Source organism: Etheostoma cragini, chromosome 3 (genome assembly GCF_013103735.1).
Source record: "Etheostoma cragini isolate CJK2018 chromosome 3, CSU_Ecrag_1.0, whole genome shotgun sequence".
In the NCBI taxonomy this organism is placed as follows: domain Eukaryota; kingdom Metazoa; phylum Chordata; class Actinopteri; order Perciformes; family Percidae; genus Etheostoma; species Etheostoma cragini.
Genome location: NC_048409.1, coordinates 11,522,265 through 11,549,764, shown reverse-complemented (window position 1 = coordinate 11,549,764; position 27,500 = coordinate 11,522,265). Strand labels below are relative to the sequence as shown.

The window sequence follows — 27,500 nt, the reverse complement described above, 5'->3', positions numbered from 1 at the left end:
ATATTTTCTTGTCTTGAGGATTTGAGGAGCAAACAAAAAAAAACAAATCCAGTATGAATACTGATGGAGACAAGGGGCCAACTATAAGACAAGAGCAAAGGAGTCGGGGGTCTGCAGAGAAAGACAGAGGCCAGCCTGAACACCAGAGAGGATCAAATGAGGCCCGGCTGGGGCAGCGCCTGCTGCTCATGACCCCTGGAGGGGATTTCCCAGAGGCGCTGTCCTCCCCAATTCAGTTATAATCTCCTCTGACAGGGTATTAACACACACAAAGCACAGAGAATATGTGTGTGTGTGGGTATGACTGTGTGTTTTGATGTATGCATGTGTGTATTTAAGAGATGGTAGTGAGGATAAAGGGAAAGATTGCAAGTTAGTAATGCAGAAAAGGAAGTCTTGTTGGAAATAAGTCAATGATGGACAGAGGGAGGGTGTACTGTGTTTGTGTGTGTGTGTGTGTGTGTGTGTGTGTGTGTGTGTGCGTGTGTTTGTGTGAGAGACAGACAGAGGTGAACAGAGCCAAAAAGGAAGGGAGGCAGCTATTAGCGCATACACATAGCGAACCGCCTGATGGAGAGATGAGATCACTGTGGTTTGACACAAAGGAATGAAAACAGGGGCACATATTGCCCGTGTATGTGTTTGTCCGTGTGTGTGTGTGTGTGTGTGTGTGTGTGTGTGTGTGTTTAAGAGAGTAAAAGAGGAATGGGAACAGAGTGGACGCTGAGTGCCCTGTTAGCTCAGCCGTTCCCCCATTCCTGCTCCTTTGTTGTCAAAAACACTCTGTACACTACTGCAGTGCTTTGTGGGTTTTTCATTATTTTATGACTCTGGCATGACAAATTTCATCATAACCATTTCTCTGCCAGAAAAGAAAAAGAGAAGAGGCGAGAAGAAGAAGAAATAACCACTTTATCAGGGAGCACAGCAGGGAAGGTGTATAATAGAGATGTGATGGCACAATAACAAGTGAGCATAAATAGCAAGTGGTAAATGGGGAAAACAGGAGAGAGCGAGAGAGAGAGAAGCTCAAATATTAGATAACAAAACCTAACAAGAAGTCCTAACCTTTTTTAAAAATTACACTTTACAGAAAGGCAAACAGAATTTAAGCAGCGCACACACAGGGATTGTGTTGGCGGATAGTAGGATCACTTAAATCACTTTCCCTGGCCTCGAGTGACTGTCCACCCACTGGGTGCCACTAGCTGTGAAATGCCTGCCATTGACAGTGGCTGGGAAAACACTGCAGGAGAGAAAACACCTCCCTTTAACTTGCTATTCCACATCACCTGAACCGATAAATCAATACAGTAGACCTATGAAAGCCAATGGATCATTTGTGACATCCATATTAGATTTATGTGGGTAATCTCAGAGCAGTCTTGTTTTTGTTGTTAATTCTAATGAAGGATGTCCCGATGAAAGGCGTCTCATCTGGATAAATGCACTGAATCTAAATTTGTGTTTTGAGTTTTACAGACAAGCTGGTCTCGATTATGACGCTTCTGATATTGAATTTCACTTTCTCTCCAACAAGGGCGGCAGTTTTTGTGGCTTTAAGTGTTAAGTCAGTACAGTTGAGAAAACAGTAGCAAATCTGCACTCAGAATGACCCAATAAGTTTGTGAAGTGAAGGAAGAACATATAGAACATTTTAACTGCTGCGGTTTTAAGATATTTCTGGTTTATTACAGAAGCTAAATTAAAAGTACTGTGTGTAGTTTTTTGACCACTAGTACGGCTATATGGAGCAATGATTTTATCTTGTTCACACTGGCATGCATTTTCACCCTTGTGCATGGTAAACAGTTGTGTCAGTGGTTTCATGCTAATCCACTCAGTGACTGTTGCTGGTGTAAATGTGCCGAGAAGTATAGCATGAGCCAAGAAACACAAAGAAGAAGAAGAATGCTAGCAAAAATCAGCTCTACAAATGAGACAAAATAATAAGTCAAAAAGTTTGATACACACAAAGTGTTCTGGTGATAAACAACTCCATGAGAAAACTCTCAAGATAATCTAAGATATCATTAAATACTGAGATCTGGGAACAGGGTGACATTGCTAAAAAAAAGAAGATGGGGCAAGAATCCCAAGCAATTAGACATTCACAGTTTTTAAAACAAACCCTAAGAAAGCCTATTTTACCATATTTACCACATGCAAGCTGTGATTTGCAACATGAAATAATTTCCTCCTGCTCCTTTTGACATGTTTCACCCATGAACATGCTCCATTTGCTCCATTTGACATGTTTCATTTCTACCCAATTGATATCAACACAGGTAAATCACAGAAACACCTGTCAGTATAATGCAATACCGTTCACCAGCACCAAAACTCAATTCTCAAAAATTATCCCAATCAACACATCTCTAAAAGTTTTATTTCAGGGCTGTACTAAACTGTATTACATTTAAATAGGTGTGCCTAATAAACTGGCAACTGAGGGTAAATGTAAATTTAAAAGAGCTAATCTAAGCAGTGCTCACACATCGCTTCTGCAAAAGTGGGCCCCAGGTTAGCCAAACGTTTGTGGAAGAGAAAGTGAATATATCGACCAGCATCCTGGTTCAACTTACTTACAGTGACCCACTTACTGAAACTTTTCCTATTCGATGAGGGATTATTACCAACACGTTAGGTCTCCAAATAGTGGGGTTTAGATAATCTAGCTCAACTGTTTACAATCTTTCTGACTGCTTTTGTTTCTTGTGTTTTCCCAGATCTAGCAAACATTGGTGAGCAAAATGTTATCATAACCAATATAAATGAGGACCAAAGCTGTAGAAATAAGACCAAAGTTATGAAATGGAATCATCCTTTAACAGACAAAGTTAAGCCCTGCACATTTCCACCAGCTACATGTTAAACAAAACCAGTGAAGGTTATACTGTTGACGCTCAAAGGACATCATATTTTCTCACTAGTTCCAAGGACTGTTTCAGAAGGTGCATAGGTGCTCGGTAATCCTTTCGGATTAGCAGCAGGGTCTGATAAGTCCAGTCAGACTGCTACATGACGCCCGTGTTTGGGCTGAGCTTAAGCTGCCCGCCCAGTGAACGGCTTTAGTGCCAATGTAAAGGCTGTCAGGAGCTCAGGTGGAAACGACAGATAATGCAAACACAGATGTAAAAGCAGAGCTAGAGGGCGGAGGGAAGGAGAGGGAAGGAGAGAGAAACAGAGAAGAAGAAGGATCTCTGGTGTAGTTCCTGGTTTCTCACTATCCCAGTCATCTTTTGGACAGGACTGGCTGAGAGGGAGGTAGAGGTTGGTGGGATGAAAGAGAGGATTGTGGCATGAGGAAGACATGGGAACATCTGTCTCTTTCTGTGTGTGTGTGTGTTTGTGTGTGTGTGTTTTTGCTTTTTATAGCATGCAGCTCACATTCCCTGTCATGGAGCTTTTCCTGATTATGAGGAGAAACAACAAGGAGACAAGCAGGAAATTAAAGGGTCTGGATAGAAGACCTTCTAAGATATTTTGACATTGTTTCACCATGCTGAACCCCACATTTTGTAAACAAGCTCTCTTGAATTGTTTGTTACAATGGAAATTTTGCTTGTTAAATAAAATAGATATGGGGGGGAAATACTGCCTGAAAAAAGCAACACACAGTAAATCAAGACCAGAATCTGACTTCTTGACATCTTTCTTACCAAGTATAAACTATTATTATTATTAGAGAAATTGTTAAAGTCCAACAACAACAAAAAAACGATAAAACCCAAAATGCTGTTACTGCACTCCAGCTGGTGGTAATAGCTAATATACCAGCTTAAAAAAGAAGAAGTAATAATACAGGGGCCTAAAACAATCATAATGGAGAAAAGAGTTGACACCTAGTACTCATGGTTAAAGCTAAGTATAAGCTACTTGCCTAAATATGTAATTTGTTTTGCGGCAGGCCATACTCTAATGCTGACATAATTATGGGGAGATAGTTCTGGCAATGCAAGACAATAGCTCCATCAATAAGACAGCAGCTAAATACGATCATAACAACTAATCATGATGAAAGCTGCGTAGCTTAAACGAGACGCCCTAGTTTGATCAAACATACATAGCACACATGGCAGTATCAGATTGTATCTGACATGGAGGCAATGGGATAACCTACAGCTATAGAAAAAAGCAGGAAATGAAGATTTTACAACTATCATGGCTGTTCAAAACTTCCAAAATAAGCAGAATATGCATAAGGAGGAGAATCATACACATTCAAAACATCAACACACACAGACACACAAATACACATTCAAATGCACACATCTTTACCTGATTCTGACGTGTCGTTGTCGTAGTCCAGAGCCTCCAACACCAGTGAGAAGGACTTCTGTGAAGAAAAGACAGCATATGTTTAACATGTGCCACACATATACATGTTTTAAATCACATTAAACAACAAAAATCAATGATGTTGGTTTTGCAGATAAAGATAAGTTTTAATCTAAAGAAATGAGCTATGTTTTTGACCTGCAGGATACATATATGATGCTTGTTCTGATTTTGGATGAAGTACACCACTTCTTGGTTGCAAACACCAGTGATCTAGGGTATGAATGCAGATGATTATGAAGCTGATGTAGTGATACTGATATTTGGAAGCCTATATGACATTACTTACCGTTACAATTGGGAGGCTTACTGTATGCCGCATGGCATGCAGAGTTTCTCTAATTTTAAGTGTCAGAAAATAACCTCTGTAACTAAATCCTGTCATCATACTGCCCTTTTTTGCATGATGCAACAGATGTATTCAAATAAAGCATTGAAAATCAGTGGTGGAAAAATAATTGACATCTTTTCTTTAAGTGAACAAAGCAAACACCACTGTATAAAAATCCTTCATTGTAAAGTTAAAGTACTCACTATGCAAAATTGCAACATTCTGTACTTCTATGCATTAACGTGTGAGCAGGAATTTAATGTTGTGATATACCATTGCATAGTTTAATCCGAGCAAATAGGCCGTATCTTACACACTGATCATTCTTTACACATAAAATCTGGATTTGAAAGATAAGTAGTAACTACAGCAGGGGAATTAATGGGAAATAGGATATAGCATAAAATGGAAATGCTCAAGCATAGAGTACAAATGTCAAAACTGTACGTGCGTGCATTACTTGAGTAAATGTACCGGAGCTAAAAAAACGAGCTGAGGCTACAGCTGAGTGCTGATTCAAGAAAACCTCAACCTGCCGCCTGCACACACACACACACACACAAACACACACACACACACACACACACACCCACACCCAGAGAGAGGCCAATACATATGTATGGTGAGGGAGACTGTTCAAAAAAACTCCTGTTCAATTTAATAAACACCCTCTTGAAGCAGGTGTAATGCTTTGTTGTGCTCCTTTTTACTCTGTCCTGGTTTACACAAGGTAATGCTGGATAGAGTAGCGCCACAATTTCCTTCGGAATGATTATCTATCTATCTATCTATCTATCTATCTATCTATCTATCTATCTATCTAGACAGGGCAAGTTGTAGCAGTTACAGTCTATTAGACTAGTTCTAAATATGCTATTAAAATTCATAGCTAAAGATTTAGATTAAGTCAGCATATATCCTGCAGTACACAAGCAGAGGACTCGGTCATAAGCTGGACATCTTCAAATTATGACTTTGAGCTTATAGAGATATCACACTCTGGAGAGATAACAGAGGATAGGTGTTTTTTTCTTTATCCTTTCTCTTTTCTGATGCATTCGTTCACCTTATAGACCAAACATGAATAATTCAGACCAACTCTTTCCCCTACAACTCTCTCTCACCATCCAACCATCCTCCTCCTGTGAAACACACCAGCGCCTGTCATGCAAATCACTGTGCATTGTTGTTAAGGTTTCTCCTAAAGGGCTACATGGATGTGTAGTCACGTCTTTGCTGCGAGAGCGTTCACTGCCAGATGGGGGGATGAGTGGGAGGAGAGGAATCTGAGGGAGGGAGGGAGATAGATACTGTAGGAGGGAGGTGATGGGCGAAGGAGGTGAGTTGGGGATTTGGAGGGGGGTTAAGGGCAGGAGGTCGGCAGCAGCGCCATGGTTAGCTGGAGGCGAAAAAGAGGCGACATGCCAGGAGGAGAAGAGAAGATGAAGGGTTGCAATGAAGGTGCAAAATGTTAGGGGAGCAAAAATTGGTGGTGCGGAAAACACTGAGTCAGGGATTTGCTTCAAGTAAAGGTATATCCAGTATATTTGTACTGCAACCGATGAGGAGATGGTAGAAGAAGTGATTGTTCAAAAGTAGAAACATGCTGAGAAAAGAGGTAGAAAGTATAATTATGTAGGGTGTACAAAAAGGGGAAAAGGTAGAGGAGAAATGCAACCTTGCAATGATTTGTGGGCCTCCTGGAGTTTGTCAGAATTTCAGATATGTGATGGAGAACAAAGAGGTCAGAGTGAGGAAAAACAAAAGGATGTTGAGATAAAAGAGAGAGCACAGAAAAGAAAGAAAGGTAATAAGATAAGGAAGGTAGAAAGGGATGTAGACCAACACACACACCCACGCACAGAGAAGTCATGGAGCGAATGAGATGTGCTGGGTTGCAGAGACAGTTCATTAAGGATGGCATTTAGAATATAGCCCGCAGATGGACCAATAGGAGTTGTTTTGTTTTGGCTTAAAAAGTAATGTTTATTACTCATGACTCACATCTTTATACTGCAAAATCCTGCAGGCAAATGCAACCACATTAGTTCTTTAAGGAATAAAAAGGTTTAAGTACCTCATTTACCAGAATACCATGTATAGTTAAATCATTAGATTGCTAATGCTGATGCGACAATGTGTAAGTTGTGTTTTACCGCTGTAGCTGTTTAGAGAATTGTGAAGGGTTGTGAGATGATTACTGGGAAAGGTAAAAAGAAAAAACTATTGTAGTGCACAAATTTGTATTTTTGTTTCAGACTTTACAGTGTAATTTAACTTATATTTTTGGGAAATATTGTACGATTTGACCTCTTGGGGCCTCAAACAATCATTAAAAAAAACAATCAGACATGTTTACATGTTTGTTGTTTGGTAGAATTGATAACTTGTAGATTTTTTGTCAGGGGAACAAGAGTTTTAACCTTTTAACAGGTACCTCGTCAATTTAGCATTAGCAATGTGTCAGTCGAAAAGTTGACGCTGCTTAAAAATGCTGCTGGAGTTGGAGCAATTTCTGGGATCAGACTGGTTATGATTAACTGTCCACTACTACATAGTGCACACACAGCATTACCTCACTGTTGGACCGCTCATAGACCTCTTAGCCTTATCAACTTTCCAATCGCCCTCACTCTTCTTCCTTCCATCCCCCATATGCGTCTCTCCTTCTTTCTGCCCGCACCCTACGCCAACTATTACGGCAGGCTAAGACCTGTGGGAAGAGCAGAGCCGTTTTCTTTTCTTTTGTTCTCTTGTTCACCTCCTCCCCCTCACACACTCGCCTCTTCACCCACATGCACACGGCCAGGTGAGTTATGATATTGTCACTGATACAGGAAGGGTGTATCTATGGTAAGCCCTGCTGCTAAGGTTAGGGGTCCTGTATGGCAGCCAGGAAGGGTCAAACTAACCATGGTTACCAAACTGAAATCAAAACAACTTCTGATAAGACACGTAATATGTGTGTGAAAAGATTAAGAGAATCACCCACAATAAACCCTTCCTGACAACCTTTCCAAAACACACACACACACACACACACACAAACACACACACACACACGCACGCCATAGCAATTTGTTTTGCAATCACAAAGTCTGTTACGTCAAAGAGACTTGCGGCCATTAGAGGCCAGGCAAAGGAAAAGTGAACAATCATGGAGGGGATAATCAAACTGTAAACATCACAAAGAAGAACGCTGATAAGATCACAGTCAATGATAAAATGATATTTTGACCTTGTTCTGACCCAGACAACATCTTAGTGTTATTTTTTGGCATTTTTGGAGATAATGGCAAAAGTGCTAAAAGCGGGGAATTGACATAATGGGAAAGGTGTGTGTGGGTGTGTGTGTGTGTGTGTGGGGGTGTGTGTGTGTGTGTGTGTGTGTGTGTGTGTGTGTGACAAATTAATTAACCAGTGCATATAAACATGATTTCCTGTTAAAAAGAGCACACAGGCATATGGATTTCATTTTTTTGGCCTTTATTTTTAATGGTACATTACATACCATCTAATGAGACACAAATATCATAGTTTGGCCTCTGAAGTCAAAATGAACTGCAGAATTTGAAGGCCCGGTAGGCTGTCTACTCGTCCATTTTCACATCAGAGCTATCCGACTGGTGTTTGGTGTCACCGGTAGTTGCCATCTTCTCATCCGACTCCCCCTGCTTCTTGTACACGTCATTGAGGGACTCGCCTTGGAGAAAGCTGCATAAACCCCTGAACTCCCCATCTAGCCCCCACCACTTCCAGTCGATGTTATCGGTGGAACCGGCTCCGCTTTCAGCGTGAGTTTGTGATCCATCGGTGACAAATAAATCATTCAACTCCCACCCCTCCCAGCCGAGAGCAACATTGGGGGACTCGGAGTCGTTATCTGATCCATCGGAGACGACTTGACTGTTTAACTCTTCATCTGACTCCCCCCAACTCCTGTCCCCGTCTTCACTCTCTGATTCGCTTTCGCTCTCAGCGTCATCATCAGACCCCCCCTGCTTGCTCTTGAGGTCTTTTCTGATGTAATCACCTTCGCTTTTTGAGTCATCGTCTGGTTCCTGCAAGCTGAATGTGTCCTTTAACTCATCATTTACATTAGAGCTGTCGGGTCCGTTGTCTCTTGTAGTCGACGCCTCCTCATCAGACTCGCCCTGCTTCCAGTCGAGGTCTTTACTGTCGGATCCGCCTTCGCTCTTTGAGTCATTGAATGTATCCTTTAACTTATCATTCATATCAGAGCGGTCCAGTTTGGGTTCCTTGTCTCTTGTGGACAAAAACTCATCAGACTCCTCTTTACTCAGAGACTCACCTTTGCTTTTTGTGCTTTCGAATTTCTTTATGAAGAAACCCTTATTTCTCTTCCAAAGCGAGTGCTTTTTCGGGAGAGCGGAGCAGACCTGGGCCTGCAGGGGTAGGTCTTTTGAATCTCCGTTATCTTCTTGGATATCCATGTTCTTCAGCTCAGTAGGTAAAATAAATCCATGTTGCAGACAGATGTCTCTGTCTGTGTTTGACCAACAGTTCAACAGTGGGAAATGACAAAATGTGTATGGACCTCATGTATACATGACGACTGATCAGAAGCACAAATTATGTCACAACGATGATTCTGATTGCCATATCAAAATTCTTTTATCAGAAAATGTTGTCACACGGAATCTTGGACCAAGGTTAAAAAAAAAGGTGTTCCAACAGGAAATTATGTCACGTTCTTTTGATTGTTTCCTAAGCTCTGCAACCCCTTAGTTACAGTTGCTATGCCTGCCACAGGAAGGGATGGAAATTTCAAATACATTTAGAAGAAAAACATCAAATCAATCTCTGTCTCACACAGCTTGTAAATAACTATCCTAAAAATATTTAGGCCCTCGTAAATACAAAAGAAATAGCACAGTTTATTTTTTCACACACCACATGTAGCAGCTATCTTTAGCATAGCGTAACATAACAACATGTGTGTGTGTGTGTGTGTATGTGTGTGTGGGCATGTGCGTGTGCGTGTGCGTGTGCGTGTACGTGTGCGTGTGTGCTGTATTAAGTGTGTCGTGTGATCATTTTAGAGGAGATGGAGAATTGGCGCCACAGAGGCTCTTTCAAATAAGGGATAAAACATATCGAAAAATGTGTTTTTCAACATTTCAGAGCTGAACTGTTTCTTCTTCTCCTAGAAAAAAGGATGATTTGAACTTCCCAATGAATAACTTGCAACCTGCTGCCGTCATATTCAAACGAGAAATCTTTAAACACTCAGTATGGGTGACTCTGGATATTCATTCAAGTGCCTCAGACTAAATGTCAAAATGTCTACTTGTTCACATTTCCAGCCAGCCACAGCTGTGCTTTGACCTTGACAGAACAGGCTAAATGGCATGCTTATAAAAGTTATAAAAGTCCTTTAAGCTATATTAGATCAATTCTGACTTAGGTTGACATGCTTACAAAAACTGGAACAAGCCTTCAAAATGTAATGATGGCAGGCAGATGTGAAGTGGAGCAGTAAGACTAGTGAGACTGTCAATTAATGTCAACTTCTGGAAATGTTTCCCAATGCTGAAAATATGTCCCGCCCAGCCCTTGAGGCGTAAATTAATTGCATCACATAACATTTCAACAATTACATTTCAATTAGTTTGCTTAAAATTGAAAATGACATTCTCACACATAAGACACAACATTCTCCTACTATAACGACAGGTTAATCAGAATAAGACAGACTTTGTCATGTGTTGGATTTGACGGTTTTCTTTTCCTCTCCGTCAAAACGCTGTCTATTTTTTACATTAAAAGTTGTTCTCTCTGAATAAATTTAACCAACCTGAATCATGAGAGCCTCGCTAGCATTGGAGCCCTCTTGTTTCCAAATGATTATGATTCATAGACCATTTCACAGAGACATTACAATTTGTCATAGCAGACAAAGCACAGGTGGAACTAAAATCATTATGGCTGTTCTCTGTTGCAGCAATTAATGCGATGCAGGCATTTGAAAGTATTTCATTAGTTACACCTGTGTTTGACAAACCCAAAAGTCTGCAGTGGAAAGGTAATTCATTTGGGTTTGTCGCACTGAAAAGAGCATGAGGAAATTAGATTGACCTCTTGTCCATTGTTAGCTACATCTTAGCTTATTTGATTATTTACTGGGGAAAGAGTCTAGTAAACTTCCTTCTAAACTATGCATAGTATCTCAAAAACTGTTTATAGTTTAACACTGTGTGAGACTATCTCATGTTTTGTAGTTCAAAAACATTAAACATGAATTTGTACACAAAATATCATTTACATCAGACAAGTAATCAGTTGTGTATTAGCTTGGTGCTGAGAGGATCATGACTGCAGCCGGACTGAGCCCGGCATGGCCGGAGAGAGAATAGGGTTTTTCCAAAGAACTAGACATCAAACACCAAAACAATTAGTCCTGACGATAAATCATCCCTTCCTTTAGGCTGTAGGCTGTCTGGTCGTCTGGCCTTGTCCCTAATAGCAGTAAAGCTCTGGATTATAACCAACTATGCTAATTCAACCCACTGCGCAGACATTTGGGATGGCATGTCAAATTCTATTTAATCAAAAATCAACCTTGATCCTCCAAACTTTCTACCACTGTCCCTGTCACACCTCCAGTTTCCATCTCTCTGTCTCTCTGTCTCTCTTTCTCTCTCAGACATGGGCAGGGTAGGATATCCCGACAAAGCCAGGCTGTACAAACACAGCTCTACAACAGGAAGAACTCCCAGCCCTGAGAGAGGAATTTCCCCTCAGAGCTCACACACTAATGCATACACACCAACACACACACACACACACACCCACACACACAACTAAGACACACACAGGTTTCCAATATTACCCGGGTAGTTTGCTAGTCATATATCATAAACAATGCTTTCATTCAGCCCTCAAAATATTATTCTACATACTAAAATGGAGATTGTAGATTGTACAAAATGTGTCATTTACAATTTGTGCTTTAATCATTATTATTATTATTATTATAATCATCACTACCAGCCACGGAGCCCCAAAAGTGACTGAGTAACAATTTACTTCATTAGTCTGTAGCTTTCCTGTTTCTATGAAAGAAATGTATAACTTTTTACAAACTATAAGGAAAACACATTGTTGCGTTATTTCAGTTACTTTAATTTAAGATGAGTTGTTGAAGAAACTTAAGAGTTAAAACAATATTATACATCTTTAAATTTCTTTAAACTTAACTTCTTCTAACATTATTAAAACAGCATTACTTTTACTTTTGACTCATATTAACATGTTTTACTTCCTTTAAAAAATGTTGGGCTCTGCGTCAAACAGTGTCTAACATATAATCAACGACTACCAAATACTTGTGTTGGTCTCACAGGTCTAAACTCATAAGCATCAAGTAAAGCCTGCATACAGTAATCAAACAAATGCATTTAAGCCTTTATGCACATATAAAACACCAGTGCAGTCTGACAGCACAATACAAATCTTGTTTTGTACACACACACACACACACACACACACACACACACGCTTAAGCTGATAAAATGAAATAAACAGCAAATGTTTTAGACAACTTTTTATTTTCATAATCTGCAGCTGAACATTGTCCATTTGTACACCTGCCTACTCTCACCGTTACCATTAGAAAGCTCAAGTAATTACAGACTCGCACAAACACAAAAGACAACTCACACACAAACAAACATGCAAAAGGTTGTCATGGCAGCAGCTGTGCCTGAGCCCGATTGGATGGCTGACAGCTCACCTGCACTGCAAATTAGTACTGGAGGTAACCACAGTAACAATGCCATTACTATACCAGTGGAATAGCTCATACAGTAGATATGGAAGTACAGTGTATGGAACCATGTTATCAGTACCATCTCCTTTATGTGCAAAGAACACTGCGAAAAGTGTAAAAGAAAAGGGATATCAGATTGATTTCCACTTTACTGAAGTATCAAATAAAACATTGTCTGGACACTGAGGCTCCCCAAACTCATACTTAAAGCAGCCTCGTGTCAAACGTGATTATTGTGTTATTGACTGATTCTTTGCTTACAATAACAAAGAAGAAAAATCAATGTCTTTGTATTAGGGAGGTGTTCAGTGCACAGGAGAGCCAGATAGACGTGACGTTAGGCTGGCTAATTTGTGAATTTCCAAAGTCTCTGTGGATGCTATCCAATGCAGGCCATGACCCAGCCCTCAGGTGAAACACACACACACACACACACACACACACACACACACACACTGCCGTCCAGCCCACCATGCTCCCATGACCCTGTCCCTATAATTAAATGTCTCTGCTCCCGCGTTCTCATCGTCTCTTCTGTTTTTCTTTCATTCTGGACATAATTAGCAGCTGCCTTTATCTTCCCCTCTTGGCCCTCACTTACTTTCCATTCACCCACCTATACCACCTCATCATCCCTCTGTTTTCCTTCAAACTCAGCACTTTGATTCTTTTCTTAGAAAAAAAACATTTATCTCTGCATCATTGTTCCCTCTCTGTCGGCTGGCAGTCACATTCCTGCAGAGTTAAGTGACTTAAACTAAACGACACGGCTGCTTTAAGCGCTACGGAACAACACAGGTCTCTTGACATGACGTGTCCTCATCCCCCATGTCGCCCTGACCCATCTCCATCCTGTCCTCCTCATCTTCTCTTCCCCCCATTACCTCCTTCTGCTTATGACTTTCTCAGCAGGGTGAGTAAGACGCTATGACACACACACACACACACACACACACACACACACACACACACACACACACACACACACACACACATCTCACTGTCTACATCTACACCTCCACCCAAAACACCTGCGCCCCACAAAGATCATCCACTGAACCATCCCCTCCCAACTCTCACTTCCTTCTCCTTTCTCGGTCTCCACGCCACAACGTTTACATCAACTTTGCCCTTTTGCTCATTAATCTCAACGCTTTCTACCACCTACCACCCCTCTCTCACATCCCCCATCGCAGCCCAGACCGACTACCCTCGTCCCCTACAAACCCCCCTCCTCCTCCTCTCCGACTTCCGCAGGAAATTACCTTGTCTGGACGCTATACATCCACGGCTGAACTTTCAGAGAGAGGCAATATGAGTGAGAAAATAGTCTGGGAGTGGTGTTTGTCTGAACAGAATACTGTGTGTGTGTGTGTGGGTCTGTGTGTGTGTAGATAAATAGATAGATAGCAGGAATCCTAACCAGTAAACCCACAAGACAAACAGAAATGAGAGCACAGGATTATAATGTGATAATAGGAAACATTGATGTTCAGTAACTGTGGTTAAGGATGATGTTTATCCCAGTGGATAGGAATGACAGAGAGCTGGAGAGGCATCAAGGGACTGGGTTGAAATCATTACTAAAGGCTCTGGTCAGAATATATTTCACAATGTGACGGCTCACAAAAATGTTTGCGGTTGCTCCTGTCAAGCTTCGGGCAACACAAGAAACCACAGAGAGAAGAGGGAGGATCTATGACAGCTATACTATATCTCAGCCGGCTCTGTGTAATCCACCGGGACTTGATGTGGCTGAACATCACTGGAGGGCAGTGACACCGAGAACAAAAGGTTTACAATGAGAGAGACAGGGAGTGTTAGAGGGTGTGTGTGGGAGATGTTAGAGGGAGGAGGGCAAAGAGATATGACAAGAAGAGAAACAGATCGATGGAATAAAGTCAACCGTTTGCTGTGATTAAACATGTGAATAAACAATTGTTTATCTGCATTCAATGACACACAATGACATCCAGAGACTGTAATTTCACTGTGATCATGTAAATCAAGGTTCCTTTGCCTCTTTTTTCTCCTAATAAAGAGACTCCTACCCTCAATCCAATTTGCACACAAATGAAATCATTAAAACACGCTTCCCTAGAGACGTTTACCCCCGAGTTATTAACTTATCTCTAAAAAACACCAGCTCCAGATCCCGAAGGAATTAACCTTCTTTGTGTTTTGTGTGTGTTGGCTGATGAATTTCTGATGTGTGTGTTTGCGTGTGTCTGTAGAGACAAAAAAGTGTGTGTGTGTGTGTGTGTGTGTGTGTGTGTGTGTGTGTGTGTGTGTGTGTGTGTGTGTGTGTGTATGGGCTTGCAGGTTTGCGTGTACAAATGGTGTGCCCACAACAGTATCAGCGTACATGCAGGTATGCAAGGCTGCGTAGCAGAGTCAATTAGGGGACAAAAGAGAGGAGAGCACAAACGACAGGAGGAGAAAGAGTGAAAGAAAGCTCCAACTATTCTCCTCTCCTTTCGTTTCCCTTCACTGACTTCCCCCTATTCGGCTCCCACACAGCAGGAATGCACAGGTAACAACGTGTGTGTGTCTGTGTGCGCATGTGTGTGTGTGTGTGTGTATGTGTGTGTGTGTGTGTAAGAAACTGGTCTGGGAATGGTGTGTGTGTGTAAAGACATATAGCAGGTATCATAAACCCTATTTAATGGTATAAAAAGACTCTTCTGATCAATTTACAGTAAAAGGACTGTATTGAATCGCAATGCAGTATTTTCATGTTATTATATTTGATACTACTTCACTTAATTTCAGAGGGAAATATATATATATATATATGTTTTTAAAGTTTGACATTTCAGAAGATATGCTTATTTGCTTTATTGAAGAGAAGCCGGTGGTTAGCTGAGCTTAGCATAAAGACTTGAAATAGGGTAAAACAGCTTGTCTGGCTCTATTTGAAGGGGATAAAATCCACCTACTGGCAAAAAAATGACAATTTGGCCCAAATCTGCCCATGAAATGATGAATTTTCATGCTGAAAATTGAAGTGAAGCTAAGCTAACTGGCTACTAATTTATCTTGTGACACTTTGGAGCGGGCCCGACCCCTCAGTGGAGCAACTGAACTAAATCACCAAACCATGAAAAGTCATTAAAACCACTCCACCTCAACCACCTACACCAGTAACATACTACTTACATAACCTCATAATATGTATATAATAATAATAATGTCAGTCATATCGACCATTTTAGGTATATTTAGCTGATAACACCTTTTGTACTTACGGTACTTACTTACTTAAAATAGAAAGTATTTTTTGAGTATTTTTATATTGTTGTATTGCTACTTTTAATGAATTGAATTATCTGAGTACCTTCACTACTCCTTTATTGAGTTCACTTCAGCTTTTCTACACAACATCAATAAAGAAACACAGAGACGATAACTAACAGCAGAGCAGAGAGAGACTGACGGGAGGACTCACAGCAGCTCCACCTGAACGTATTTGCATGATGGCAGCACTTTGCATGTTGAGCTCAGAGCTCTGTGACAAGAAGCTGCCTGAAAAGAATTCCACTGAAGAGGAAGTGCTTTGTACGGCTAAATGCAAGCGTAGATAGCTTCAATCAAATTAAAAAACAGTTTTTCTTTCACTTCTTCCTGATGTGGAGCCATGGTCGGTTTGGTTTACTTTTTATACGCCGAGGTTCTCAGTTATTTGCCTCTAACGCGTCTGCCGCCACTCTAACACAATGCAAGTGAAAGGAATGTCATTTGTGGTGCTCAAACCATCAACAAATGACACTCAACCACAATGTGTCTTTTCAGAAACAATTTCATGGTTGATGTGGATATTCTGCAGACCTTGCTGTGAACAATTGTCTACACTTGTCTATTACTGTGTTGCATTTTTTTGGTAAAACAATAAAGTAGTTCCAGTGAAAACTAACCACATTATCTAGTGAATCCACTATTTGATAAGTTAATATTAGAGAATGCGTTCTTTAAAATTGTATTTATTAGCAATATTGTCTTTATTGGATTGTTGACAGTATAGATAGAGACAGAAAATATGCAGAGAGAAGAGAGACCTGCAAAAAAAAAACTGCCATCGGTGGAAAAGTAAATTTACTCAAGTATACTGAGGGACCTGTACTTCTGAGTATTACCACGTAATGCTATTTCAGACCCTCCTCTACATTGCAGAGGTAATATTGTCCTTTTTACTCAATATTATTTGACAGTTACTTGTCAGATTTGAAAGCTTTTATAGATCTGAGAGGAACTGCAGTAAGGGGATTATTCTCACTACATGAAACATGTTTTACATTATACAGAGGAGTAATAGTATTTTCATACCAAATAAAAATAAGGATTGCAGCTTTAAGTGAAAGTTTTAATAATGCTGGACCAATTTTTTTTATTAAAGAACATTTTTACATTGTGGTATTAGTATACTTTTACTATACTATGGTTACATATACTATGCAAAGTATCTGAGTGCTAAACTGAAAATAAATTAGCATTTAGCTCAGCTTGTGATAACATAAATATATGAGACAATTATCTATGCAAACACACGCACACACAAACACACACTCACACACACACACACACACACCTCTTTCCCAGGAACAGTCAGCCATGGCCTCTGGCAGTTAACCTGACCATAAAAAAGCTTGACATGAGGATTATAAACGTTGGAGACTTCACTCCATTAATTTCATGTTAACAGTATTTCTATAGCACCTATCATATTGTCATTTGTCAAAGGTTGTTTTAACAATAGAGCAGGCCTTGATGAAATACTTCTGAGTGACAAAAGGTTAGGAAACATCAGATTCAGTTCCACAATGTCTGGAAAGCAGTGGTTTTATGCCGGATCTATACATAGCAGAATAAGCACCACCTGGTCATTAGTTTTGAACTGCATGTGTACTTGTCTGTTTGTCTTATTTTGGGGATTTCCATTTATCCTCCTGATTCTTTCACTGACTTGTTCCCACCTCTGTCAGATGAACGGATTTATCAGGACCAAAAAACACTTTCTCTCGGTAGGTCGATCTGTATGCACTTGTCGTCTATCATTTAACAGTGAAAGCACCAACCGATAGAGGGCTTAAAGAAATAACCTCAAATTTAAGAGGTCTTTAAACTTTTCCCAGCACCACACCTGAAACGTCCCAGACAGCAGAGTGTTTGAGATTCTAACGCTGAGGTCATATGAAGCCACCTTGCTCAGACACAGAGACATTGTATCACATCCTCTGTGTCAGTCTAGTTTTCAGGTGAATGTGTGGAATTTATTTTACTAAAATAAATCAACTATGATAGCAATTTGTGTTGCTTTGATTAATGTCCAGCAGGTGACTATTACATCACACGCCTATAAGAGGCTACTGAGGGTGATGGGATGTTTGGACTTGTTCAGCCACAGTTGAGCACACACATGTAGAAAACCTTTGCAGGTTTAAATAGGAACTTTTGTACTTACTGAGAGCAGAGAAAATCTACCAGGAGATTCTGAATCATAATGTCAATCATTATAGTAGAGTATGTAAGGAATAAACTGCGGGGTGATCGGGGTTTTCGCAGTTGCTGCAAAACAAGACTCTGGAACAAGTTACCCCCTGACAGTCGCACTATTACAGATGTAGCTCTTTTAAACTCCAAACATATTCATTTAGAATGTCTTTCAATATGATATGACAATTTCCCTCTCGTCCTCCTGTTTCTACCTAACCTTTTCTGATTGGAGTGTTTGCTATGTTTTTATTCTATTCATTGTATGTCATGTTGTTTTGTTCTTGGTTCTTGATGTGAAGCACTTTGGATACCTGCTGGTTGCTGTAAAATGCTACAGAAATACATGTTGATTGATTGATTGATTGATTGATTGATTGATTAATTGATTGTTTGATTGATTGAATCAAGCATATACAGTAGGCTATATATAATATTCAACATAAAGTATTCTTACGTTAACGTCATACCATTATCGGTCCATATGTTACTGTGGTCATTTAATGTCCAGTAAAGCTCCAGTTTGCCCCTCTGGGATCTTTTGTTTGGTGTTACACTTTACAAGAGACTTACATGTTACAGAAACTTTTAAACCAGTTGTTTAATACAGTTGAATACCAACTGTATTCATTTTGTTTTTTCATTTAATCCTCTTGGCCCCCTTGGGAGCATAGGGCGTCCACCATGGACCTCCTCCTCACTCTCCTCTGCGCTAAGGTCTTCACTTCTTGCCAGTAGGTCCCGGTCTTGGTCAGTTGATCAAGCATGGACCACCTCCAGTTGGATTTAGATCTCCCTAGTTTCCTCTTGCCTTGGGGATCATAGCCCAGAGCTTGTCTTGCTATGTTTCTCGGTTCCATCCCCACTCTCTGGATTTGATTTCAATATGGATTCGGTCCTGGTTCATGCGTCTCCGCAAGTCCACATTTGATTTGGGCCACCAAATTGTCGGTATGTATCTGAGACAGATACTGAAGACTTGTAGTTTATCCATGACTGATTTGGTGGTTTTCCAGGTTTCACAGCCAGGTAGAAGGACTGATTTTACGTTTGTATTGAAGATTCTGGGGGATTTGTACAGGAGCTGTTTTTCTCTCCTGAAAATCTTGTCCAGTGGTTCTTGTATTCTGTCTAGGATTTATCCGCAGAGGATTTTGCTTGCTAGTTGTTAACAATAAGTGCTGGTAAAAAGTGACACATTGGCACATAACCGGAGCTTTAACCATCAGAGCCATTACAGCACAGACTTACAGCATCCTGACAGGGATGACACCCCCCCCCCATGCAATCTTGATAACATTATATGCCAAACAAACACAACAAATTACATCTTTGATCACATTCATAAGCAAATACAGACACACGCACATGCACACACACACACACACACACACACACACACACACACCCAACTGCACACATTTCCCTGAAGAGATTAGTAGAAGAAAGAGAGAAAGAACAAGTGAGGGAGGGCAGGGGACAGAAAGAGCTCACCTTTCCTCATAATGACTACGCTCACCTGTTCATCCCCTCACCTGGGGCAGGGGGATCACTCTCTCCCCTTCCTCCACCTTCCACCCCCCAGAGATGGCCAGATAAAGCAACTATTTTAGCCCAAAATGCACTGACGCTGCATCTCTCTCTCTCCCTCTCTCTCCCTCTCCCTCTCCCTCTCTCTCTCTCTCTCTGCCGCCCAGCCCTGAAACTGATCCCATGTACGCTTCCTGACGGAGAATTTTCTCACACTACCATACCTGCCAATCACACACCTCCCAGACGTACAGGAGTAAAAGTGTGACACACAAACAGTATGCATTTAGCGCACACATAGAAGCGCACACAAAAGTAAACTGTACACAGATAAGAGAGGATAATTGACTCTGGGACAGAGAGTCTCACAGGTAAATGGGCTGATACTAATCAAGAAGAAGAAACCTAAGCCAACTGTGTGTTACATTCTTGTGTGTGTGTGTGTGTGTGTGTGTGTGTGTGTGTGTGTGTGTGTGCATGCGTACAAGCGTGCGTGCGTGCGTGCGTGCGTGCATGCGTGTCACACCGAGCTTCACTTGGGTTTGGTGCGATATTGGAAACAATATTACAACACAATATGAATCAACTTAGAGCCACAGGGTCTTTTGTTGCCGTTTCTGTTATACTTTCATTATGAGAAAGAAGTCAACCATGCTGAGAGTGATCAAAGGCTAAAAGACTAAAACAAACTAAGAAGCAAACAAAGATCTCTGCAAACCCATGAAAAATTGAGTTTTACTCCTTTGTGTCCTTGCCAAGTTGCTTTAAACTCTCTAACTCCTTTTTATTGATACATAAGCATTAATTGCTGAAATAAAGAGTCCAGTAAAGACGTGACTAATGGGGGATGATAGAGGGATGGACTGATGGATTTTTTGGCTTTGAGAACTCTGCCATATGAGCATGTTTGTGTCGTTTTAGCATTTCAGGGCTCAAAGCTAACAAAACAAACTGAAATTAAATTAAGTTTTTATTTTTATTTTTATTGATTAATTGTTTGGTAAAATTTATGTAAAATGTAGAAGTATCCATCACAATTTCTCAACTGTCTTTTAATTGCTTGTTTTGTTTGATCAACAGTCAAAAAACCCAAAGAGGTTAAATTTAGTATCATAAAAAAACAATAACTAATAATTGGGGGAAAAAAGAAAAGAGAGTGAGAGAGGACTGGAGGAGGAAAGAGAAAGGTGTATTCAATAATCAATATCTTCTTCTGGGCCCCACTCGCCTCGTGTTGTGCTAATGGGAGATTAATTGTTCTGCTCTTTAATGAGAACAAGAAGGAGCAGCCAGCGTCTGTTTGATCGAGACGCAGATCGTTCGATACGCCCCGAAGGAAGGAACAAAAAGACCAAAGATTTGAACTTGAGTGCAAAAAGCGAATGAATGGAGGAAAGGAAGGAGGAAGAGGATGGGTAAAGACGAGACTCTGAGGAGATCAAGGGATGAGAAACATTACGGCACGTAGTAAATAGCAAACTACAAATTAGATTCTATAATATTTTGTAGTAATTTCGATGATCATCTTTTGCTTTAATCACTTTATGATCATCTTGTCTAAAATGCATTGTGCTTGTGATTCCTGTTTACGGGTTGTGATGAACAAATGGTGAGTTTTCTTTCCTCAAATTGCTTAAGTTGAAGATATTTGTAGAGATCTAAAGATGTAAAAAGGCAGTATCTAACTGAGCAGTGGTGCTTTGAGCTAAATAAGTTCTAATTCTTTGGAAATGCATGTTGGCACACTGCTATAAATTGACCCATAATTTCATTGTCTGAATTAAACCTACAAATCAAAGCAATCACAAAAAAAAATGTCTCCAAGCATTATTTCAATTTGTCTTTCTATTTGCAGGCAGCAGGATGTGTCATTGACTATAATCAATTTAACAGGGGCATGTTTCCATCCCTAAATGGATAGTGTGACACTTTGATTCTATACATAAAAAAGGAGTTCTGGTTATGGTGCTGTTTTGTCATCCAGCCCTCCAGTACCAAAAGGACAGAAAAGGTGTAGAAGCATGAGAGTCTGAACTCATCATTGTTATTCTACTCTAGCCTCAGTTTGAGTGTATTGTTGTACTTGAAGCTTAGCCTGTTCCCTTGGTAACCATATAACCAACACTGCCCTTGTACTTACTGGCCATGCGTATTTGAAGGGAATGACAATGTGTCCATTAGTCCCGTCCTCTCCGCCTCCTCCTCCCCCCTCATGTCCCCGGTGGTGGAGCAACTGGGAGTTTCCACCCAGGACCCCTGTGCTGCCCGACCCGAAGGTGCAGGCTCCAGTTGGGATGACCCGGGCTTGGTACTCCTTGAGGCAGGCTTGGAAGTAAGTGTCACATTGGTCCCTGGCAGAGCAGCGCTGCCCCCCGTTGGCCTGGATGTCGCAGCAGTCTCCCGTCTGCAGAAGGCCGAGGGGGTTCTGGAAGTAATGGATCTGAAGCTCGAACTTGCCAACTGCAGACACACCCTGTCCAGACAGAGGAAGAGGGTGGAGCAGAGAAAATAGTGTTGGGAGGGAAGGAGAGAGAGTTACATTAAAGTTATCTATTAATAAACAGATGCAGTACAGCAGGACAGTATGCAAGTTCTCACTGGTATAGTGGTGGAAATCTCAAATCATCAACAGGCGGATTGAATGTACGGGTATGTAAAGGTTATTTTCAAAATGTAGGACACCAGACTTTGCACACTGTACACTTTAAAGTCAGGTTTACCTGAGTGTGCCTAAAATTGTCTGTCTGTCTGTATGTCTGTCTGTCTGTCCTTCTGTCTTGTGGCTAACTGTATGAGACTGCTGCAAAAACATTGAAGGGGTAGTGGGTTTTTAAATGAGAAATTATTAGAGTTTTGCTATAGGAAAGATGTAGCCAATAAAGCTTCAAAAATGGACAAAAAAGCATTTTGGAAAGAAAAATGAAAGAAGCCTTCATTGAGAAATGAAAATGAGTGGAAGAAAAGCTAAATTGATATGGACAGGAGTCTCTAAAGGACGGAAAGGAAGGAAAATTGCAACATTTTGTGTAATTCTCTTATGTGCATTCTTGCCAAGAGTTAGCTGTAAAGTTGTAACTCTCTGTAAAACAGTTTTTGTCCAGATTAAACACACAAGCTGTCCTGTGTAAATTAGTAAGCTTTAGAGGTGCTACTAGGCAGATTTTTAGACAGAGCCAGGCTAGCTGTTTCCAGTCTTTATGCTAAGCTAAACTTAGCTCACCCTCTTATAGGGGTAGCATGGGAATCACCGTACAGAGGTGGCAGTGGTGTACCCTTATCACATCTCATCTCTTAAGTCCAGTTCCCCAAAAATTCGAGCTATGCCTCTCACTTTAGTGATGGAAGCTGTTTTTTTGCTGTGAGGACTGTTACTTATGCATGAGAAATGATGAATGACCACTGTGAAGTCACGGAAACCTTCAGCCTCTGCATTAGTCTGTTGCAACAGCAAGGAAATCAAATCCCATTGTGTTCCCCAAACTTTAACTGATGGTTTGGCCAATTTTTGTTCAGAACCACCTTTTATCTTTTTCACTTGGAAGGAAAAAAAATCAACAAAGTTGTTAATGACAGACGCAATGACAATCTCATACTCACATCTCGTCCTTCAATAGGTAAGATAAATAACAGCAATTTTCACCTGATAAAAACATCATTGACTAGATCAAATATACAAGTGTGGGGGATTTCTAGCTTCACTTCATAAAGTGTTAGAAAGCGGGCTTTCATGTTTCCTGCAATGTGCGGACTCGCTACTTCTGGAAATCTGCAGCAGCCTGCATGTCTCCTCTGTATCATCTATTTATCAGATTGTAACAACGACAACAGCAGTCGTCAGAAAGAAAGTGAGAGAGAAAAAAAGAAACAAGGACATATCTTGGATTCCCACAACTCTGTCTGACCTCCAATAGAGGAAACATCTTTTCTTTATCATCCAAATCATGCACAGATAACATTCCTGCTACATAATCCTGTAATAACTCTCTACTTCCTTGTCTGTCTTTTTTTACTCCACCTTTCTCTCACCGCCACTCCCTTCTTATTTCCCACTCTCTTGTGGGGTCTCACTCTCCCTTCCCAGGGGACAATGACACAAAGGGGACTCCTCCTCACTTCTGTCTCTATCTGGGAACAAGCTCCTGTCACTTCTCTTTCTGTGGTTATCAACTCTTTCCTACATTGCTGTCATGCTCCTTTTCAGATGCCTCCCTTTCTTTTCTCTGTGTTCCCTCCCTGTTTAAAGATGGATTGAGGAGACACACACACACACACACACACTCAAATTAACAAGACCCCCTGGGAGTCTCAGAGCACCAGGGTCAGGTATGTGTGTGTGTGTTCCTGTCTGTGTGTATGTCACTGTAGCAGAATAAAACAATGGCTCTGGCTTCTTTCTTTACAACCACAAGAAAATGAAGCCACTGTTATCTCAGTTTGTCATGAAAGCTGTATTGATGAATAAATCTGAATAATTTTTGGCCTTTTTACACAATCACTGGACATAATTACTGCTCATTAAGTCCAGGAATGAGAGTCATGTATCCCCAGTGGTGTTGCACGCTTCATCGTGGACAGAAATCCCAACAACCAAAAAGCTTTCATGCGTCCGCTGCCCAACACTGAGCAAGAATCTCAGTCGCCCCATTGTGTTCGGTTTGCGTGTCCCTCTCCTGCCCCTGTCCCTGAGCTGAGAGGGGGTAAGGTGGGAGGGGTCAGGGGGACGGAGTGTAGGGGGGTTGAACTGGTCTACACATCAAAAGGCTTGTGGAGATACAGTGGCGCTCATCACTCTACATTCTCCTTTCTTCCTCTCCTCCTCTCGCTGCCCAAACCATTCCCTGCATACCAGCATTTCAGCGCTCAGTCGGACTAGAGATGAGGACTAGAGAGAGAGAGAGAGAGAGAGAGAGAGAGAGAGAGAGAGAGAGAGAGAGAGAGAGAGAGAGAGAGAGAGAGAGACTGGCAGAGGGAGACACACACACACACGTGGGGAGAAGGAGCGAGACAGAGCAAGAGAAAGAGAGAGCAATTTGAATTGAAAACTGAAATTGAGAGAGAGACACACACATACAGAGAGAGAGAGAGAGAGAGAGAGAGAGAGAGAGAGAGAGAACAATTTGAATTGAAGATTCAAATTGAGAGAGAGACAGAGACACACATAGACAGAGCGTGAGAGAGAGAGACAGAGAGAAAGAAAGGGAGACAGACAGACAAACAGAGAGAGAGACAGAGACAGACAGACACAGGGAGAGAGAGAGAGAGAGAGACACACAAACACACGGGGGAGACTGGGAGGCAAAGAGAAAGAGAGAAAGAGAGAGAGAGACAGGAAAAAGTGAGACAGACACAGGGAGAGAGACCAAGCTGAGGCTCAGACCTTCTCTGCAGGAGAGCTTTGGGCAGTTAAAGGATCACTACACCCAAATCCCAGGGTGTCTCACAAACAAATTGTCTCCATCTAAAGACATTCACAGGTCACTAGAACGCTGTTCAACTGTGAAATGCAGGTGAGACTGTTAAAAGGTGGTGCCGCAGTTTGAAAGGAAAAGATCAAAACCATAAAAACCCAGTGATAAAGCCCATTTTTTTCCTCTAAGTGCCATGATTTCGACAAAACAGCTGTAGTTCACGTTAACACTGCCAAACAAAGCAAATGAACAGAATGAAAGAAAATGACATCTTATCAACATGTTTCACAAATCTAAATGTTTTGAATATCGCAGGGTTCTCACAATAATCAACAGACCTCGCTGTGAACGTTTGAATTGAGTTTTTTTAACCTAATTTTAAACCTAATTTATAATTTGATTAGCAGAAAATGTATAGAAACAGTTTGGACAACTATAAAAGTTGTGTTCATCCGCTTACATGTGAAGACTTCCTGTTTGTCTTTGTCTTCTATGATAGTACAATGTACATCTTTAAGTTTAGAACTGGGGTGTGTGTCAGCATTTATATCTTTTTTTCTGACATGTTATAGACCAAATATTAAGTGAAGTTTGTTAGTATTTGGCAGATGAATTGAAAAGGAAAATATGTTAGTTGCAGCCCTGTACCACTGTGCACCAGTCAGTATCTCAACACCTCAGCTAATCCCACTGAAACTATGGATCTAATCAACTCTGGTTGTCTTCTGGTGAACTTTAAGACCGACATGTACTTCCAAATACATGCTGTTTTATGTGAAACTGTTCAAGCTTCGGATGGGAGACACATTTGAAAGGTATTTGATGAAGTGTAAACCAGTCAAAGGAATCTGGCAAACTGAAAATGATTTTTTTTGTGTGTGAGCCTTGGGAAGAATAAAACTGGACAACAGACAACATAGTGGCCGCTGGGCAGTCAATAGCTTCACTTATGAATCTCTCGACTCTGAGAGTGCATTAATAAACAGGCCTGGTGACCAGCAGCAGCAGAGGATCCAGAGTGTGTTTCTCACTGCAGTGCAGTCGGAGAATGGAGGGAGTGGAGCGTGTGTTGTTCTACAGCTGTGAAGAGGTTGCAGAGGTGCAGAGAGAGAGAGAGAGAGAGAGTGAGAGAGAGAGCTGCCCGAACGTTCAACATTCACACGCCCAGGAGTTTATTCGTCCGTGGCCCCGGGCTTTGCACACACCCAAGACACAGATGCTGGTTGTGAGCTCAGTGTTCAGAAAACACATACTTGCAACCGCACGCGCACAGACACGCACGCAGACGCACGCACACACACACAAACACACACTTTGCTGGGTCCTGTCACACATCATAGGCATCCTTACCAGGCCAGCAGATCCAAATATGTCCATGCTGGCAAAATAATGCACATAATGCCATAAGCAGGTTGTCAGAATCACTTATGGCCAACACAATATAGTAATGGCTCTACTGTTATCTATGTAAAACACTATAACACACACAAAAGTCTGAGTCCATGCAACCATAACATATAAAGACGGAAGGGATAGGAAACAGTCAGAAAGTGGCTGGGAATTGCAAATAACGTAAAATTAAAATTGAAATTGAAAACGCATTAGCAGGCAAACGTGATAAAGATGGAGATGCAGAGAAATGCAGATGCAGTCAGTCCTTAATTCAGTGAATGGAAGGGCGCTGAACAGAGGGTGTGTGGTGCGTAACCAAGGTGTAATGCATCCTCCGTTATTTCTTTGAGAAGCCCTCAAAAATAATGCATAGTTTTAATACTAAAATCCTCCAAATAATTCACATGCAGCAGCTGTAACATGTGTTTGTTTTGCCTCACTATACCCTTTGTTCGGTAAAGGGTGAAATAATAAACTCTTACTTCTGTATAATACTAGAAAATGTAATTTAGCTATAATATTCTTATGTCAACACACATTTGCTGTTATATTTGCATCCACTGCTTCTAAAACAGGATCACAGTAGTTCTCTGTTGCGTGGGATAAGAGACACCAGCGGGCAGAAACAACAGGTGGGAACAGCGCCATGTAGAAGCAGAATGAGGACAGCACAAAGAGGGAAGGGACAGTGTGTGTGGACACCATCATTGACTTTTTTTACGCATCTGTGATAAGTAGTACAAGCTGAACCAGCTAAAAAGTCAGCTCCGGGGGTTTAAGTGCATGCTGCCCGAAATAGCCTTTAATCGGTGGCTTACCTGCGATTGTATCGAGAGCGCGATGAAAAAAATCACAGTCCTCTGCAGGTGGATGTGTCCTCGGTGTCTGACACCCACCATGTCAAGCTTCCCGGGGATCTTTCCAATCCCGTTTCTAGGATCGAGCAGAGTTATCCTGTGCGCTCTTGTGCTCTCCATCCTTGCGTCATGGGATTGGGGAACGTGTAGTGCGCTTTGGCGGTGGTGGTGGTGGTGTCCCCCTCCTTCTCCCTCCCGGCGTCCGTCCGTCCGTCCGTCCGCCCAGCTCTCCTCCTCTCCGGTCTTAAAACCCTAAAACTCTCACAGAGCTACTACATCACGTCCAGCTCGGAGAAACCATAACTACCTCTGTCTTCGCTTAAAATGAATCCCCCACCCAGCGACCCATAAACACACACCTG

General features: G+C 41.3%; 2 protein-coding genes across 2 annotated transcripts in view; both read right to left on the bottom strand.

Moving 5' to 3' along the window:
• LOC117940183 (protein jagged-1b) overlaps window positions 1-27,494 on the bottom strand; it is a 47,723-nt gene extending 20,229 nt beyond the window's left edge. The window contains exons 1-3 of the mRNA XM_034865549.1: window positions 27,100-27,494; window positions 21,622-21,954; window positions 4,282-4,339 (exon numbers count right to left, since the gene is read on the bottom strand). Of these exons, the coding sequence (XP_034721440.1) occupies window positions 4,282-4,339; window positions 21,622-21,954; window positions 27,100-27,258 (550 nt within the window). The 5' untranslated portion in view covers window positions 27,259-27,494. The remainder of the gene's footprint in view (window positions 1-4,281; window positions 4,340-21,621; window positions 21,955-27,099) is intronic.
• On the bottom strand, window positions 8,197-9,219 carry LOC117940223 (serine-aspartate repeat-containing protein F-like). Its single transcript, XM_034865577.1, has 2 exons — window positions 8,628-9,219; window positions 8,197-8,594 (listed from the first exon to the last, which is right to left on the bottom strand). Exons 1-2 carry the CDS (start codon window positions 9,124-9,126, stop codon window positions 8,263-8,265), a joined length of 831 nt encoding a protein of 276 aa, XP_034721468.1. The 5' UTR covers window positions 9,127-9,219; the 3' UTR covers window positions 8,197-8,262.
• Window positions 27,495-27,500: the final 6 nt, after the last annotated feature.